This window comes from Citrus clementina, unplaced genomic scaffold (assembly GCF_000493195.1).
Source record: "Citrus clementina cultivar Clemenules unplaced genomic scaffold, Citrus_clementina_v1.0 scaffold_5, whole genome shotgun sequence".
Taxonomy (NCBI): Eukaryota; Viridiplantae; Streptophyta; class Magnoliopsida; order Sapindales; family Rutaceae; genus Citrus; species Citrus x clementina.
Genome location: NW_006262201.1, coordinates 32,783,135 through 32,803,738, shown reverse-complemented (window position 1 = coordinate 32,803,738; position 20,604 = coordinate 32,783,135). Strand labels below are relative to the sequence as shown.

Here is a 20,604-nt window from a genome sequence, read left to right as displayed (position 1 = left end):
TTCATACGTTACTTATCTTATTTGGATTTAAATTTATTTGGATGGTTAATTACTTTTTCCCATTGCCCTGTACTCTTCATATTCTGATGTTCAAATATTACAAATTCATGAAACCACTGATTTGCTGATTTCCTGTGTGGTTGATAATTTTATATGTCTAATTGATTTGCTGGTCATGCATGCATATGCTACCGATATTTTAAGGCAATATTTCTTAGCAGAGGAGTTACGTACATGAGGGCACAGCAGAGCAGGAATTGGCTCATTTTTATTTGCGCTTGTGTTCTAGGGGGTTATTGTGAGGAGACAGGTAGTGTTCTTTATATATATACACTTGTTTTCATCACACGTACAGTGGATACCAGCATCACCACCTGTGGATATATCATGTAAATCTTTGTGCCTTGCGTGTGCTTTTTGTGTTGTTGATCCTTTCCTTATTGTTTGATTGATTGTATCAGCGGCTTAATTGGACATTGTTGCTTCTAGCTAGGAGTTATTGGGTTCACTACAGTGCACCAAATTTTTTATAAAACAATTAGCAGTGGATAAATAGATAGAAGGAATAATATATCAAAGCTTGCATGAAGTGAGGTACTGTGTTATATTATTCATAGATAGTATCTGAGTTAAATTTTGTGTCCTTTATTTTTCTGTGATTTTTTGGTGCGCTTGATTCCGCATTCCGCGCACAACAAACAACACTACAGGATTCGGATATTAGTTCATGTTCTGTTTTAGAAGAACATCATGGAAAGGAAACAAGAGAGGACTGCCCCAAGATATGCCACATTCCCAGCATCCTAATCAATCACCAATATGTCAAATTCGAACCTTGAGGATTTTTAAAACGAGTACCGCAAGTACCATAGCCATTGTTAATTCCATTATTTATAGAGTTGACATTTTATGACAAGTCTACTTAAATTGGAAGTTTATTTATTGCATATCTTGTAATAGGGATTAATTTATTAATTCTCTAATTTAGTGAGATTCCAATTTATTAGGAATATTTGTTTCCTAATTTAATTAAATGTGTATTTTAGCAAGTCAATTAATGGTGGTGTTTTATTATTGGCGCATGAGATTTATTTAGAGCAAGAAGTTAGTTCAAACAAGAAGTCATTAAATGCTCTAGATATTTCTTAGGAGACAAGTAATGCAAGAAGATCATATTTATTCCTATTCAGATTCATAGGAATTATAAGAGGAAAGAAACTCTTATTTGGAAAGTATCTAAGTCTTTTCAAACTTTCTATTTTGGTGAAACCCTAGTGCCTATATAAATAGAGGTATTTCACAATTGAAGACAGGCACAATGCAAAGCATAAAGCAGAGAAGCAATAATTCGGCCTCCTCCCCAGAGAATCCGAATTTGGCGCACCATGTTGTGTTGATTTGTTTTATTATCTTCTTTTCATCTCTGTTGAGACTCTATGTGGATCTTGGATCACTAGACGTTGAAGAATTGAAGAATTGCTATTGATCACTTTGCGAAGTGCCTTGAGAATCGTGGATCAAGAGGGGTAGCAATTATTTAAGAGAAGCAGATTCAGTCCAAGGTTGAGTAAACTGTATGGTGATAAACTATAAGTGAGAGTCTTAAGTTTGGTAAATCCATAGGTTGTAACATCTCAACTTAGTGAATTACTTTTCATCTTGGCGTGGCCTCGTGGATGTAGGATTGATTAATCTGAACCACGTAAATATCTCTGTGTCATTTATTTTCTGCATTTTATTGTGTTTTTGGAAAATTAATATTTTTTATGCGGATGAACAGTAACGGTAAACAGTTGTGGTGAACAGAACCGTAAACAGTAACAGTGAACAGTATTTCCAAAAAAATTAATTAAGTAATTAATTTTTAGTTTTTAATTGCTTACATCTATTTATGATAGATCTAAATTCCTTTCAGCCATCACCTAAGGTAATTTCTTTCTCAATTACTAACCAAATAAAATTCCTACGGGTAATTCTATTTTTGGCAGTAATTTCTCAACTACTACAGGTAATTTCTTTCTCCTCCTCCATTTTACTTTCCTATTATATATTTGTAATCCAATCTTCAAGTCGAAAATATAATATTTGTTTAACCATTTATGCGGGCTACAAGCACAAGTTTATGGGTTGAATTAAATGTCGGACTTGACTCTTGAGGAGTTTATGCCTCATGTGATACAAAAAATATGAACGAGGTGTATGTTTGTACATTATAGTGCTTTTTTATCCGCATCTTTGAATTATTGCTGATTATTAGGACATAATTTATGTAACAGATTTTCAGGGGGCATGTGTAAAGATTTATTCTCTGGCAGATCCAGAGAGGTGCCAGGCCTGCTACTTGCGCTACCGTACGAGTACTTAATCGTGAAGAGGCCTAAGCATTGTAGGAGCCCAAGCTTTCTTGTTATATGCTGAAGCTGTTGAATGAAAAAGGAAAAAAATAAAATAAAAGGATTAGATAGCTAGTCTGATATATCTATGTGATGACGGAGACAGATATTGGTGAGCTTTACTGAGAGAATTCCATTTAATTCTCTATTTCCTAGTAATTGAAATAAAAATTAATCTTAATGTTGGTTATTCTTTTCCATCAATCTCATCAGTTAGAGCTAGAATTGCAAAAGAAAGAGACTTCAACATTTTGGTTTAATATTTGTTTGACCATTTCGGATAACAGAGGATCGAGCTTTTACTTTAATTGACGCGCAGGGGCTCCATATAAGGACCTGGGTTGATTTGGTTATTTCTGCTACAATACTTTTGGTAAGCCAACTCAGAAATTGAGTAAATTGTGGATCAAATTTTATGTTATGTTAATGTCAGTAACCAATCAACATTTTTCTTAAATTCTTTCAATGATCAAGTGTTTGAATGCTAAAGGTGCGAATATTGGTAGCATCACGCTACTAACATGTATATGAATATATAATTTTCAAGAGTTATTATATCTTGAATTTTCGGATTAGATATCCAATTGCTCTACTTTTTAAAGTAGGAATTATTAATTACTTGATAGGTATGTTAAGTCTGCGACAGAATACTTCTATATGACACCATCTTCTGTGGTGGAAAAAGGTGTGTCAATTTCTCTTATTTCTGCACTGGAAGCAACTTTTTATTTTGGGCATACTGATATTTTCTTCTGATGTATAAATTCAATCCAAGATTGTCCTGTGGAATCGAAGACGCACGGGAAGACAAAGAGTCCTGAGATGAAAGCGATCCGAGGAATCAAATTGGTTGTTTAATTACGTTTTCCCATTGCTTTCTACTCTTCATTTTTTGACAAATTTCAAAATGCGCAGGTATTTTTGGTAATTTCCCTATTTTAGAACTAATATCTTTATGATGGGCTGTTAGAGATTCAGCTTTCATGGAGGTTCCAAGATGTAAGGTCCTATGATGACGCAGGGTACGGAAGCTGACGAGACAGGGTATCATAAGTGGCACCATAAATTGGCTGGGTACGGCAGCAGATTTAGTTATGCCAGATGTCACGTGGAGCATGTGATTCCAATCAGGCGCTTTCTTGAACAGCAAGAAAGCAGAGTTCTTAAGGGAGCTTGAGAGGCTTGGGCGACTTGAACTAGACCTCGAGAGGAATAGTGTCAGGGCTCTTGTAACTTCTGGAAAAGAGAGTTTCCTTGTAAATTCCCTGGTCAATTATTTTCTTGGCCAAGTGTCTGTCTCCTCTTGTGTGTGCTCTTGACTTGTTTGCTCTGTATGTTAACTTTAATTAATGTTCTTAGCGTTTCTTTGTTTGTTCCGCAATTGAGTTGAGTTAGAAAACTGTCCTCGAAACAGTTTTTTTGGTCAAAGCGGAAGGGATCCTCCCACATCCAATTGAGTCGTTACTTACTAAGACTAGACAATACAGCGTAAGTTTATAGTAATAAAATTGAGAACGTGTTATATAAAATAAATTTCTAAGCATTTCTCAAAACTTTAACATCTCCCTAAGCCAACTAAAGGCTACAGCTCCCAAACTCCTTTACATCCCATAACCTGTAATTATAAAATAAAACTTAATAATATAATGAATATAAATTTTAAATAATAATTTTAATAAAATTATTAAAAATATAAAAAAAATTTATTATACAACTGAAAAATTATATGAATATATCTTTTAAGTTACAACAATTAATGTCTTTTTTGAGCATTACAATTTTGACTTTCTATTTTCATTGAAAGGAATTTAGATGTATCAAAAATAGATTAATTTTTTCAAAAGTATTGTTTATGGATACTGTTCACAGCAATTATTCACGGTTGCTGTTCACATTTACTGTTTACGGTTAGTGTTCATCCGCATAAAAAATATTAATTTTTCAAAAAACACAATAAAATGTAGAAAATAAATGATACGGAGATTTTTACGTGGTTCAGATTAATCAATCCTACATCCACGAGGCCACACTCAGATGAAAAACAATTCACTAAGTTGAGATGTTACAACCTATGGATTTACCAAACTTAAGACTTCCTATTTGAACCAACTTTTTGCTCTAAATAAATCTCATGCGCCAATTATAGAATCCCACCATTAATTGACTTGCTAAAATAGACATCTAATTAAATTAGGAAACAAATATTCCTAATAAATTAGAATCTGACTAAATTAGGGAATTAATAAATTAATCTCTATTACAAGATATGCAATAAATAAACTTCCAATTTAACTAGACTTGTCATAAAATGCCAACTCTATAAATAATGACCTTAACATTCATTTTTTAATATCTATGACACTTTATTACAAATTGATTTTTTTTAAAAAAAAATTCTATTAAATTTCAAAATGATCAAAAATAGAAGAATATGTAAATATCCAGCTCTGGATAGATCAATTTATACATAATAAATAAGAAATAATTAACAATGATTTGTTGTTTATTATTATTGCAAAACTAATAGTAAAGATTATTTAATTTTTCACACTTCACAGTCAAACACTGTTCAACATATTTACAATTTCAGTAAGTCATCTGCAAGCGATTAATAACGGGTGAAAAGAATTCTGTTACCGAATTATTTATGCAATCATTAAATTTTTACTTCTCTTAATAAATTATTTATCAGGTCATGGGCTATTACACACATAAAACTGTAACATAATAAGACCCGTGTATTATTTATCAGGTCATATACTGCGTGAATCGCGGATGTAGGACCTGACAATATTTTCCAGTCCACACTGGTCAAAAAAATTAAAAAGAATAAAGAAAGATAATAATAACAATAACTTCTTTTGAAATGAAATATTTGTAAATTGGAGCTTTGCTTGCAGCATAAGAATTGGAAGAATGTGGCAGCACTTTCACGACATTATTAGCTCCTTCATTTCCTTCAGAATTAATTACTTCTGCGATAAAAGTAATTAGAAAAAGACAGTAGAATAATTGGAAATAAAAGCACACGCGTCAAGATTTACTTGGTGGAGTGGTTGTGTTCATCCCTTAATTGGCCACCGATGTCTGCCACTACATATATGATTAGTGAAAAGAGATAAAGCCCGGGTTGGCATGTGCTGTGTCCCGCACAATCGTTTTAAAATAAGATTTTGTTAAATAATTTATAGTTCCTTTAAAATTCATGCAGTAGATCTAGATCCCACCACTTATTATAATTACTATTACTGTTCACGTAAGTTTGAAGGGTTGTAAATTACTTACCAGCTCCCTTTAAAATATATTTCTTTAATTGATATAGAGGGGTGCCAATAGCGTCACTCTAACAAATATATATATATATATATATATATTCAAATTGATTAATTAAATGAATAGATTATGCATTAGATTGTGTTATCGATCAGAGGATTACTGGAATGGTGCAAGAGAGACTAGAGAGTTAATAATCAAAATTGTTTGGCTTAATTAAGCTTTCTCATTGCTCTCTACTCTTCATTAATTTCCCAATATTGTTTCAGTTACAACAAAGTCGTTATGACAAAAGCTACGGTGTTGCTCGATCCTTTTTTTAAAAAAAAATATGTTGGGCATGTTGTTATTGAGATTTTTAAAACAATATTATTTTTTGAACAGGGGAATTACCGAAGGGCAGAGCAGAGCAGAGCTTAGCTTTTGAATTAAAGTCTAAAACAATTACTTGATAAGAATGTCAATTAATTGGTAATAAATACTGGCATCTGTTATGTCATTCGCAATGATAGTCATAAAGTGTGTTATTTTTTCTCTTTATTTCCAGAGTCATCAAACAACTCTGTATTTCTTATTTTTTTTAATAAATATATCGAACTGAGACTACTGATCCGTTAATTGGGCATGCAATTATTGGGATTTTTAAAACAATAATTAGAAGATATTAGCAGTTTTAAGTATCATCTAAGAAAATACAAAGTTACACTAAATGAAAAAGTTTTTGGTGGGTTATGGGAAAAATAAATAAATATCTTCTAAGTTTGAAAATTATTGACGGTTTTTGTTCAAATGAAAAATATTTGAACTGCAGGCAACTTCCAGGAATCTTTAAGTTGTTATTGTGCTCCATCAAAAAGAAAAGAGTTCGGCTATTTACCCCGGGTCAAACCCCGAAGCTTTAGAAAACGATGTCATTAATTTTTTTAATTGAAAAAATGCCACCTGAGGACTTAACTTCTGCTTTCTCTTTTCATTTTCATTTCCTCTTTCTTCCCAACTACATACCCCCTTAACTGTTTCTTCAACAAGCAAAAGGAGACTGCACCATGAGCAATTTATGAAAAGGGAAAAAAAACATTTGCAGCTTCACAATCTTCAAATTTTGTCATCCTCTTCTTAACGAAATTACACTTCGTTGTTCAACACAAGTGTCAAAAGAAAACAATTCAAAAAGAAAAATCACTTGCAGCAACTACCAAAAATATAAATAAACAAGTAAAAGTCCCTTAATTTACTTCTCATACTAGCAAAACCGAAGCAGAAGCTTATGCAAAGCTTTTGGCTTAGTAACTTACAAAAATAAAAAATAAATAAAAGAGAAAATTCGAAATATCTCAGCTCGCAAGCAAATTAAAAATCAACTTTCGCAACCAGATCTGCTCTTCGAATGTTAAAAGAGCTCGATCTCGCTGTCGCGTGATGGCTGTGGGAGTTGTTCTCTATGTGAAGTCATGGCTGTGAGTTGTGGATTGTGAATGGCAATTTCAGGCGCGGATTGTGGATTGCAATTTGCGAATGGCTGTGGCTGGAGCTCGATCGCCGAAGGAAGTGGTTGGAGCTCGATTGAATAAATAAAGAAAAGGAGTTTTAAAGTTTCTAGAGTAGTGCCCATAGTATCACTCATCCTCAAAACGTCTACAATTACCATCAGTCCCAGCCCATTTTTGAATTACTTGATATATACTTGATCAGTTATTTAGATATAAGGTTACATACAGATTTTCAAGGCATGTCAAAAAATGTGTACTTCTACTTTCGAAACTACAAATTATTAATTACTCATAATACTTACAAATGAAAGTTTACCCGATTCCCATAATTCATTTTTTTTTTAGTAGTTACAGTTGTTATTATACAACAGTTATAATTAAAAAGCCACATCTTACTATAAAATAGACCCTTAGTCTCATGCATCTATAATTAATTGAAGGGAAAATATCCACCGTCCACCCATTTTTTCCAACTTTTTCAAAAATACACAATTCTTTCTTTTTTTAGCTGGAATCCACCTAAAGTTACATTTTGTTTCACTTTTCCACTTCCGTTTGGAATCCGTTAAGAAAACTAACGGAAACTTAATAAAATGACATTTTTACCCCCAAAATGAAAATTACAATTTCACCCTAAAAAATGCAAAAAAATAATAAGATTTAATGATGAATATCATTATTGGTATGTTAATGACGTACAAAAAAATCTTAACTACTAGAGATTATAACTCAATGAATAATAAAACACTACTTATCTTAAATTTAATTGATGGTTTGCGAGATTGGGCTATTTTTAATACTACTGTTATAAATATAAAATATTTATTAAGATTCTAATAAAATATTTATTAAGATTCGTTAAAAAAACAAAGAACACCAAAACAAAAACAATGCCAATTGCATCTTAAGATTCTAATATTATTAGGTAATAAAATATAAAATATTTTTATCTTTATCAACCTTTTTTCAAATTGAGTGAATTTACTTCTTTCCAAGAGAATAATTGAATATTTTAATAATATCATATGTTACGTTATATTTGTTAAGCTGACCAAGTTTATAACAGCTGTGTTTAAAGCCGCACGCTAAAGAATAGATTATGCATTAGATTGTGTGATCGATCAGAGGATAACTGGAATGGTGCAAGAGAGACTAGACAGTTAATAATCAAATTGTTTAGCTTAATTAAGCTCTCTAATTGCTCTCTACTCTTCATTAATTTCCCAATAATGTTTCAATTTCAACAAAGTCGTTGTGTGATCGATTGGGCATGTTGTTACTGAGATTTTTAAAACAATATTATTTTTTGAACAGGCGGATTACCGAAGGGCAGAGCAGAGCAGAGCTTTTGAATTCGAGTCTAAAACAATTACTTGATAATAAGAATGCCAATTAATTGGCAATAAATACTTACATCTGTTATGTCATCTGCAATGATCGTCATAAAGTGTGTTATTTTTTCTCTTTATTTCCTGATGTTCAATTCCAGAGTCATCAAACAACTGTGTATTTCTTTTTTTTAAAAAAATAAATATGTCGAACTGACACTACTGATCCGTTAATTGGGCATGCAATTATTTAGATTTTTAAAACAATAATTAGAAGGTATTAGCAGTTTTAAGTATCATCTAAGAAAATTACAAAGTTACACTAAATGAAAAAGTTTTTGGTGGGTTATGGGAAAAAATAAATAAATATCTTCTAAGTTTGGAAATTATTGACGGTTTTCGTCTGAAGAAAATATTTGAACTGCAGGCAACTTCCAGGAATCTTCAAGTTGTTATTGTGCTCCTTCAAAAAGAAAAGTAAGCGCTGTCCGTTAAAACGTTCAAATCACTTGACAATGAATTTGAGAATCACACGTTAAACTTTAGCCTTCTACACGGAATAATTAGAAAAACAGAGGATGCATGGGTCCATGAATTATTATAACGTTGATGGTATTCACGTCTTGCAATTATATGGTTGTTCACAATGACAATCAACCCATCATTTCTCATATTTAGATGATGCCATGAATAGAACAAACAAAAAGGTTTTGTCTTTTTTCCGCATTACATTTTTGACTTTTTCTTTTCATTTTTTAATATTTATGTCACTTTATTACAATTTGATTTTTTTTTTAAAAGTTCATATTATATATTTTGAGATGATTAGAAATAGAAAAATATGTGAATATCCAGCTCCAGATTGATCATTTTATACATAATGAGAAATAACTGATGATGAATTGTGATCTATTTTTGTTGAAAAACGAGTTGAAAAGATTATTTGATTTTTCCCACTTCACAAGCAAAGTTAGAGATTAAACTCTAAACTCCCACTATCAGACATATGCTAAAATGAAAAAATCTAAATAAAGTGGTTCGATATGAATCTTAGAATATTATGTGGCAGCGTTTTCCTAGTTTATTAGTATGTTCATTCTTTCCTTTCAACTAATTATGCAAACGAGTCAAATTAAAAAAAAAAAAAAAAAGAAGAAGAAGAAAATAAGAAAGAGATGGTCAAGGTATTTCTAAGCTAATAAAACACTTATAATTCAGATCAAACAATCTAAAAAATATAAAGTTCATGGGTGATTGTAAAGCAAATGCTTCCAAATCTCAATATGACGACACGATCAAAAATATTATCTAACAACTTGTTCAATTCTTTAAAAAGAGATCATAGAAAACTTTGTCTGTTTCATATACCGCGTGAATCGCCGCGTGAAAAATTTGTCAGTTTCATATATATTATTTCCTGTCCACAACTGTACGTCATTTTCACTCTTTGCTGTTATTAAAAAAAAAAAAGTAATAATAATAACCGTAGCTTCTTTCACAAGGGGCTGAAATGAAATATTTCTAAATTAGAATTTTGCTTGCAGTACTATAAGAATTGAAAGAATACGGCAACATTTTCACCACATTATCAGCTCCTTCATTTCTTTCAGCATTAGCTACTTACTTTTGCAACAATTCACCATCAATTTCTTCTCTCTCTCCTTTTTCTTTTTCACCACGGTTGATGCGATCCTTTCCCCTATCTTGGAGCAGCTGACTTCAATGGCTGTTGAAGAGGCGAAGGAACAAGTGAGGCTAGTAACGGGTGTCGGAAAGGAAGTGAAGAAGCTGACCAGCAGTCTCCGCGTCATTGAAGCTGTGCTCCATGATGCAGAGAAAAGGCAAGTGAAGGAGGAAACTGTCAGACTCTGGCTCGATCAACTCAGATGCACATGTTACGACATGGAAGACGTGTTGGGTGAGTGGAACACTGCAAGGCTCAAACTGCAGATCGACGGAGTGCCTAAGAAGAAGGTATGTTCCTTCTTTCCTACTGCATCTTGCTTTGCCTGCAAACCACTTGTCTTACGTCGTGACATTGCTCTGAAGATAAAAGAAATCAACGAAACTCTTGATGATATTGCCAAACAGAAAGACATGTTTGGTTTTGTTGTGAATGTTACTAATGAGAGAGCGGATCAACGAGTACCAAGTATCTCCTCAATTGATGAGTCCGAGATATTTGGTAGAGAAAAAGAGAAGAACGAACTCGTTGATAGGTTGTTATGTGAGGGTAGTAAAGAACAGAAAGGCCCCTCTATCATCTCACTTGTTGGGATGGGGGGAATAGGCAAAACTACTCTTGCTCAATTTGCCTACAACAACGGTGATGTTGAAAGAAATTTTGAGAAAAGAACATGGGTCTGTGTGTCAGAGCCATTTGATGAGTTCAGGATCGCCAGAGCAATCATTGAGTCTCTGAAGCCAGGTTCTGCCAAAGACCTTGTAGAGTTTCAATCTCTCATGCAACATATTCAAGAATGTGTTGCCGGGAAGAAATTTCTTCTTGTCTTAGACGACGTGTGGAATGAAGATTACTATAAGTGGGAACCATTCTACAAATGTTTAAAGAATAGTCTCCATGGAAGTAAAATTTTAATTACCACACGTAAAGAAACAGTTGCCCGTATTATGGGATCAACTCATGTTATCTCTGTCAATGTATTGTCTGAAATGGAATGCTGGTCGGTGTTTCAGTCGTTGGCAATTTCTGGTAAGACCATAGGAAAACGTGAAAATTTAGAAAAAATTGGTAGAGAAATTGTAAAAAAGTGCAAGGGCTTACCTTTAGCTGCAAAGACAATTGCTAGTCTCTTGCGGTCTAAAAACACTGAAAAAGAATGGCAAAATATCTTAGAGAGTGAGATATGGGAACTAGAAGCAATTGAGAAAGGCCTTTTAGCCCCTCTATTGTTGAGTTACAAAGAATTACCCTCCAAGGTAAAGCGTTGTTTCTCATATTGTGCCGTCTTTCCGAAAGACTATGAAATACAGAAGCATAAGTTAATTGAACTATGGATGGCACAAGGTTATCTTAGTGAGAAAGGAGCCAAAGAGATGGAGGATATTGGTGAAGAGTATTTCAACATCTTAGCTAGCCATTCATTCTTTCAGGATTTTGACAAAGGTGATGATGGTGAAATCTCTAATTGCAAAATGCACGATATCGTGCACGACTTTGCCCAATATTTATGTAGTAATGAATGTTTAACAGTAGAAATTCATAGTGGTGAAGAGTTAGCTATTAGCTCTTTCGGGGAGAAAAAAATCCATTTACTGTTAACTCTACGTAGGGGGGCTTCGGTTCCGATCTCCATTTGGGGTAATGTTACAGGATTGCGAGGATTGCGTAGCCTCTTAGTTAAAAGTGATGAATATTCATGGTCTAGTGAAGTTTTACCTCAATTATTTGATAAATTAACTTGTTTAAGGACATTAAAATTAAAGGTATGTGAACCGTGGTTGTGTAAGAATTTCATCAAGGAAATTCCAACAAATATAGAAAAATTGTTACATTTGAAATACCTTAATTTGAAAGGTCAAAAGAAGATAGAAAAATTACCCGAGACGTTGTGTGAGTTATATAATTTAGAACGTTTAAACGTTGATGATTGTGAAAATCTTAGAGAATTACCTCGAGGGATTGGGAAGTTAAGAAAGCTGATGTATTTACACAATGAGGGGACTGATTCTTTAAGATACTTGCCGGCAGGGATTGGGGAATTAATCAGGCTTCGGAGGGTGAGAGAGTTTGTTGTGGGCGGAGGGTATGACAGAGCATGTAGCCTTGGGTCTCTTAAAAAGCTTAACTTCCTTCAACAATGTGGTATACGTGGGCTGGGTGGTGTGTCAGAAGCGGGTGAGGCTGCGAGGGCTGAACTTGAGAAAAAGAAATATCTCTTACATTTGGGACTTCATTTTGATCATTTAAGAGATGGGGATGAAGAACAAGCTGGTAGGAGGGAGAATGAGGAGGATGAAGATGAACGGCTTCTTGAAGCCTTGGGACCACCTCCTAATTTAAAGGAATTAGAGATTTCTGAATACAGAGGCAGGAGGAATGTTGTCCCCAAAAATTGGATCACGTCATTAACCAATTTAAGGGTCTTATATCTCTACAATTGCAGAAATTGTGAGCATTTGCCTCCTTTGGGAAAATTGCCATCCCTTGAATCTCTTCATATTGAAGGAATGAAAAGTGTGAAAAGAGTGGGTAATGAATTTCTGGGAGTAGAAAGTGATACGGATGGCTCCTCAGTTATTGCCTTTCCCAAATTGAAACATCTGGAATTTGAATATATGGAAGAACTGGAAGAGTGGGATTGCGGGACTGCAATAAAGGGAGAAATCATAATCATGCCACGTCTTTCTTACTTGGAAATTGTGTCATGCCCTAAATTAAAAGCACTGCCCGATCACCTGCTTCAGAAGACAACACTGCAGGAATTGTTGATTGGGGGATGTCATATTTTAGGAGAACGTTGCAGCGAGGAGACAGGAGAGGACTGGCCTAAGATACGCCACATTCCCAAAATCATCAATACCTACCGCGACGGGTAATTGCTTTCTAGATCTCCTGCATGCATTGCGTGTCTCACTCTATTTTAATTAAAATTAATTAGTGGTTATTTTTTTAATCCATTTTAGAAACGAATGGTGAACAGAGGAGGGGATTCAGCAGGGATATATATATATATATCTAATGGTGCTAATAACTCTGGTTAGTAATTATAATTTGCATACGCTTTCCTTCTCGTTTGCTCTCTGCTCTTCTTCATTAATTTAACAATGTCCATTAAAATTAGATATATTTGTGTAACTGATTCATTTGTCGCAGAGCAGGAATTGGGGGACGGGCGCGGCGCGTGCTTTTTTGATCTGTTATGTATGTTTTCAGTAATTCGTTTTGTTTGTTTTTTTTTTTTTGCAAGCCTTTGTATTTGTAAAGAGAATGAATGAGGGAAAGCACAACACAGAGAGAGCTCTTGTGAGGCCAAACTGCTGGGGATTGATTGATTTTGAGTGTTGAGATTGGTGTTTCTTTTTTTTTTCTTTCTTTTTTTTTTTGTGCTCATCTGAGAGCTTATTGTCATTTGTACACTTTTTCATTTTTTTGCCTTTGTATGTGTTTATTCCATTATTTGATTATCATAATCAAATCCTATAAAAGATGGTGAAATTTAAATTTTGATTTCACATGGAGTCATAATTAAAATATAACATGCCTAAATGATCATAACATAAAAAAAAAAAGGTGAATCGGTGGGTCTATAAATTTTACATAAAAATGAGTCAAATTTCAAATTATAGTCATAGCTAAACGTTTTTAATATGATGTCGTGAAGCTTAGAATACACATGCATCATGATAAGGTTCTGAGGACCGTACGTCGTATTGAGAAAATCACTGAAGTAAAACTCTGGTGGCTGATCAAATTATTTTCATTTTTTTTAATAAAATGACTGACGGTATACATAATTCCAAAACTAGCTAGTGTGCATCTTCTATCAAACTTTCCCTCCACAATTCCTTTCTCCATTAAAATTTTTTTTTTTTCAAAAATTGTTTCCAATGCCAAATTTTTATTATTTTGAATGGTAATATGTATTTGTATAAGTAACGTTTATAAATTTTATTTTATATGTTTAATTTTATGAATGAAGTGAACTTATATTACAAATGGATTTGATTTTACTTTGAATTTTCTGTTAAATATCAAATACAGAAAATACGTATTTTTATGTTAACAAAAAAAAAAACACTCAATTATTTTCTCATGTTTCATTTCCAGTACTTTATAACCAAACAATAAATGGAATCTCATCCCTCTCTCTAATTATTCCATTTGTGTCTCCTTTTATGTGTTAATGCGAAAATGGAATGCGAAATGCGTGAAAGAGAAGGCGAGAGGCGTGAAATTCGTTCCAAGCTTTCAATTACAGAATGTTTTTGGGTTAATTTTATTTCAGTGGTACATAAAAAAAATTTCCCTCTAAAATAAAAAAAAAAAAGGGATTGAAGAGATAAATTTTGAATAATTTTAATTTGCCGCACTTTTTGGGCGCTCATTTTGCCACTATTTGATATTTTAATTGTAAAACCTCATATTTATACTTTAATTTTTTAAAACATTTTTCTTTTTTTTTTTAAAACCTTTTTCATTGTATTTCATAAATTTATAATTTATAAACTTGCTTATTAGATTAGACCTGAAATACTCAAGCTCAGACTCAAGTCAGGCTTTTTGAAAGACCCATTAAACTTTTTAGATGGCAAATTCTTATTGGTTGAGCAGGCCTTTGTTTATCTGATAAGGTGATGAATTTAGCCTACATAAGTTTTTCTTTTTTGAGCGTATGAAATGTCATCATTTTAATTTATTGATGTGGCAACATAAAATAAATAAAATAGTAAATTTTATTTGATAGAATTTTGTCGTTGACTTATTAAAGATATATTCACATCAGTTAAGTCATTGAAATCTTTTAAAACTATGTCATTTTCAATGCCTAAGTGGAATTAAAAATTTAAAAAGAAAGTTCATTGATAGAATTATGTCAAAAAAATGAAAATATTTAAAACACATTTTTGTAAAATATTAAAATGTGAGATTTTATATAAATGTTTTGATAGTATTCTATCAAGAATCACTTAACTTACTATTAGTGACAGAATTTTGTAACTATTCTCTTATAGATAATCAAAATTTCAAGGCCTCTAAAGATTTTGAAAGGATTGTGTTTGCGACATCAGCAAAATAATATATTTGTCACAAAACTTTGACACATACATGATCATGTGAAAAAGCATTCTGTCAAAGAAATTCAGTTTTGTAGTAGTGGGATTGGCTTAATCTTCAGCGTAATACATAATGTTGGAATATTTATCGGTTGCCATTTATTTCTTTCCATATTAATTTTGTTGGATTAGAAAGCAACTAATCAATTGCGGGTGATGTGAAATGCCAACTAGAGTTGTGATTTAATGAAAATCATATGTAATCGAAAAAAAATTAGAAGAGGTCATAAACTAGAACAACAATATAATCATATCCAAGTAAACTTAATAGAGAAATCCTAAGTTCATGCACAAGAGTTGAACTCTATGAATTCTATGCATACAAAATACATACGAGTTTAATGAGTGACGTATGGATACTAAAAGAGTTAAGTAATAAGTAAATAAAGTAAACCAAGTGACATGACATTGATGCAATATTATTAATGTATCAATATTTATGAAAGAAATTGTATTAAAAATAAATTGTATGTTGAGTATTGATCTTGTCGTCTCATTATGTTTAGATATCTTAATATTAAATCGATATATGTTGTATCGTTGGTTGATTAAATGTCATATCATTTAAAGTATATCCTTAACTAACTGAATTAATAGCATAAATAATTTATGTCAAGAAGTCTTTGACCAGGTAATGTAAATGAGATTTGCAGCTTTGAGAAGAAACATAATATTTCAAACGTAGAATATTAAAACGTAACTATCATATTATCATTCTTGTTTTTTAAATCTGAATAATTGAGAATGCAATTTTAGAAGTCAACTTTAATGAGATCGCATACCAATTCCAATATTTAATCAAATCTTGACCGTCCCTCAATCAATCAACGGTGCGAAACAATTAGTGGATCCACATATGAGCCATGACTAAGTGCAATAATGGCAATAGTTTAATTAAATATTATATTAAAATAGAAAAATTGATATTATTCTTAGTTAGGTTACATTATAATTTTTAATAGACTTCTAAGCATTCCAATTAAAATTAAAAGTTGTGGCGTGGCTACATGTTATGTCTATTGATGAAGTCACAAAAGATTGACCAAGACAACAGAGATAATTTCCCTAATCTGATTTGGTTTCTACTGAGCAGGTTGCACATATTTTGATGATACCATGAGTTACGTTATATTTGTTAGACTGACCAAGTTCATGACAGTGACTCCCGAAGCCACACACTAACTCAACGATAATTTTAGAATATTATCAAAATACTTGGGGTATTTATTATATCTATTAAAAATCCACAATTCCAAATCGATTAATTCCATATGATAAAAAAGAAATTGATTTTGTATAGAAATATTTCATTTGATAGAACCATTGTACTGACTGTGATTACGGAACTTTAAGAACACCATTAGATGATCATATTTAATTGAAAACTTTTAACTATTTATCAGTGTCTAAATTATGCCCTCAATGATTTAGTCAAATAATTTTCAAGTACTTTTATTTAACTAGCTAATAGATTTTGAATTTTAAGGGAGGTAAAGGCTAAAAAAAATCGATTTATATTTAATCCACTCTCCAATTTTTAAAAAATGAACTTAAAAAAAATACCTAGATTGTAGAGGGGAAAGAGAGAGAGTAGTATATAAAAGGAACTTTTTATGTAGCGTTTAGTTTAGATAAGTATATTTTATTGCACTTTTTGTTATTATTCAAAAAATCTCATTCGTATGTACCACTTAGCTCACATGGGTAGGTGAAAATTAAGTTACCATTCAATTATACTATAATTAACTTTTTTTTAAAAAAATCTCATTATTGACTTATGTATGATACATAATTTTCTTATTGTTGGTCACGAATAATTTGCTTATATGATCATAATGTTGGTACGAATTTCTTTGCTTCACTAAGGAAAGACTTTGAGTTTGGACATAATTTTTTTTCGAACTGAAGATGGATCTCAAATTTCTTACCTTACCATATACAAAGAGTAAGAATTTATAAGAATTTATAAGTTTTAGATAGTTGCGTATAATTTATTTTACTTTGTTAATTTTTACAATTATATTATTTCATTTCCATCAAGTTATGTATATCTAATCTTATACAAATAACTTTTCTCTTACGTGCACTAAATAATTTTTTTGTGTAGCGTAAAAGATTTTATTCATAATTTGACGGGTTTTGTTACCTTGCAAAATAAGGTAACAAATATAAGTAAATAACAATTGTTTGATAAAAATCTAATGGCTACGGAAATATAAGATAAAAATAATAAAATTTGTGGAGGGTTGGAAATGGATAACAAGTGTATTATGTTTGTTGCCTTGTTATATAAGATAACAGAAGCCTAATTCAACAACTTAGAAGTACATTTTAATCTTAATAATAATAAAAAAGGAAATACATTTAGTAAACCTACCCACGCGCATCAAATGCGTGTGAAAATAAAATACCTACACATAAGAAGACAATTTGACAACGCTCAACGTGCTGCAATGCAATCTTTTCATTCCAATTCGATGCGTTGGATATAACTTAAAACACAATGTCGACTCAAAACAAATCTTTCAACTTTCAACAAAGACGTGAAGCAAAATTCAATCAAATGGCTGCAGCTTCATCATCATCTTCTTCTAACAAACCCACAAATTTCAGTCAAAAGCTCTTCATAATCTCTCTTCTTCTCCTCTCCTTCTCGCTTTTCCTTGTAGTTTTGTCGTTCAAACCTAAACAACAACCCCATTTGGCTTACGAGCCAAATGATAAATATAATACTAACCACTTATTACACAGACCCAAATGGCTCGATATTGTCGAAAAACACATCAACGGTCACAAAATTAAAGTTGGTTTAGTAAATATAAACGACGACGACGATGATGATTATAATAGCGTACGTGGTGACTTGCATGTTGAAACTGTTCACGTACGTTTCGACCATGTGGGTGAGGATAAAAAGTGGGAAGACTTTTTCCCGGAGTGGATTGATGAAGATCACAAGTGGGCCCCACCGGCGTGCCCGGAGATACCCATGCCGGCGCAGGATTACCCGTACCTCGACGTGATAGTGGCTAGGGTTCCCTGCCGAGGAGATGGAGATGCAGGTGGTGGGATGAGGGATGTGTTTAGGTTGCAAGTGAATCTCGTGGTGGCGAATCTAGCGGTGGAGAGTGGGTGGTTGAAACCTGATGTTGATCGGCCGGTGTACGTTGTCTTTGTGGGTTCTTGTGGGGCCATGGTGGAGATGTTCAGGTGTGATGATCTTGTGGAGCATGCAGGGGATTATTGGGTTTATAAGCCTGACTTGAGGAGATTGAAACATAAAGTATTGATGCCTGTTGGGTCATGCCAAATTGCTTCTGCTTTTGCTCAAACTGGTGAGTTTTGCTTCTTCTTCTTCTTTTTTCCCTGGTTTCTCGAAAACATTTTGGTTGTGTTTTAGATAGCGAGTAGTTTGGAAACTGAAGAAAATTTGGTCATCACTTGAAGAAGAAAATCCCCTGTACAATTTTCTAACCAAATGCTAACTTACTGTTTGTACTCAGTTCCAAGAATTTTACAATGTTATATGCATTAAAATGTGACTTAAAATTTCGTAAAAATCTTTATGAATTTGTAGTTGTTGTTCTTGTTGCTTGTCATATTTCTTGATTATTTACGAAGTAGTATTTAAGCTCTTATTGTTATTTTTTTTTCCTACTTTAATGGTCGCTTATATAGGCGAATCTATATTGAGAACGAAAATATTATGATTTTAATCGATATGTTTTGGAGTTTATTCTAGAGGATAGAGTCTTAAATTTTAATGAAAGCTTGTTGCATAAAAAAATATAAAATGTTCACAAGAAATGGATGCAGGAGATTTTATTTATTTTTTCTTCGGAAATTTGAGGTGTTCTGAGGAAAAAAAAAAAAAAAAAGGTTAGTGGGTGATTTATCTGGTCATGGTGGGTCATTAATTTACTGCTTTCTTTAGTTTCAAATTTTAGTAAATTATTCGTTGAGCATTAATAAATGAGACAAATCCAAATTAAATATGCACAACTCATGCACAGGTGTAATTGGTTTAAATCTGACCGGTTCTTCAATTTTGATATCCTTAAAGAGTTGTAATAATCTACAGACACAGAATGTATACAGGCAGCAGTCATGATTCTGATTGTGTGAAAATTTGCCAAGGCATCAAAATTTGGTAACTCAGCCAACATAAATCAATTTCCTAATTAAGACTTATGTGGCATTAGAGAATTGTACTTTCAATTTCCGTGAAAGTATAACCTAATCCGGACGCCACGACTTCTTCAAAACCTTCATATGTAATTCATTTTTCTTAATTTTGCAAAATTAACCTGAAATTAATATTTGAGTGTTTTTATTTTGATTTACAGGCAAAGAAATATGGAGATATTTTATGTCACAAGCGAGACTAGCAAAACTGAACTACACAACGTACCATCAAAGAGAAGCTTATGTAACAGTTCTACATTCATCAGAAGCTTATGTATGTGGTGCAATAGCTTTAGCGCAAAGCATAATCCAAAAAAACTCGACTAGAGATCTCGTTCTCCTTCATGATAAATCAATAAGTGGCAAGTCTCTCCGTGGCCTGAGAGCTGCCGGATGGAAAACCAAGTGGATTTCGCGCATACGTAGCCCATTTGCCAAGAAAGATTCATACAATGAGTGGAATTACAGCAAGCTTAGAGTATGGCAACTCATTGAATATGATAAAATTATCTTTATTGATTCTGATCTTTTAGTACTCAAAAACATCGATGAATTCTTCTTTTACCCTGAATTATCAGCAGCAGGTAATGACAAAGTGTTGTTCAATTCTGGGGTGATGGTGATTGAGCCATCATTGTGCAAGTTTGAAGATATGATGCTCAAAAGCTTTAAGGTTTCGTCATACAATGGAGGTGACCAGGGATTTCTTAACGAAGTGTTCACATGGTGGCATAGGTTGCCTAAGAAAATAAACCATTTGAAGGTGTTTTCAAAGCAAGACGATAAGGAACATCAAGTGGGTGATGGTCTTTATGCAATTCATTATCTGGGGTTAAAGCCATGGATGTGTTACAAGGACTATGATTGCAATTGGGACATGGTGAGTCGCCATATATTTGCCAGTGATTCAGCTCATAATGAATGGTGGCAAGTTTATGATGCAATGCCTAAGAAATTGCAACAGTACTGTGCATTAACAAAGCATATAGATAAAAGGATTAAGAAATGGAGAAGAATAGCTGAGAATGCAAATCTGGCTAATGGGCACTGGAAGATCAAGCCGAAAGATCCCAGGCAATATCATATTGTTGATAACAAATGAAGGGCGAGTGAAATTTTTAATTTTTTTTTTTAATA

The 20,604-nt window shown here is 32.7% G+C and overlaps 2 protein-coding genes across 2 annotated transcripts; both read left to right on the top strand.

Moving 5' to 3' along the window:
* The first annotated feature begins 10,206 nt into the window (after nucleotides 1-10,206).
* On the top strand, nucleotides 10,207-12,577 carry LOC112098173 (putative disease resistance protein RGA3). The gene is made up of 3 exons (XM_024183815.1): nucleotides 10,207-11,611; nucleotides 12,023-12,439; nucleotides 12,534-12,577. The coding sequence occupies exons 1-3, from the start codon at nucleotides 10,207-10,209 to the stop codon at nucleotides 12,575-12,577; spliced, it is 1,866 nt and encodes a 621-aa protein (XP_024039583.1).
* Nucleotides 12,578-17,736: 5,159 nt separating this feature from the next.
* On the top strand, nucleotides 17,737-20,591 carry LOC18042105 (putative UDP-glucuronate:xylan alpha-glucuronosyltransferase 4). Its single transcript, XM_006433243.2, has 2 exons — nucleotides 17,737-18,617; nucleotides 19,629-20,591. Exons 1-2 carry the CDS (start codon nucleotides 17,786-17,788, stop codon nucleotides 20,567-20,569), a joined length of 1,773 nt encoding a protein of 590 aa, XP_006433306.1. The 5' UTR covers nucleotides 17,737-17,785; the 3' UTR covers nucleotides 20,570-20,591.
* Nucleotides 20,592-20,604: the final 13 nt, after the last annotated feature.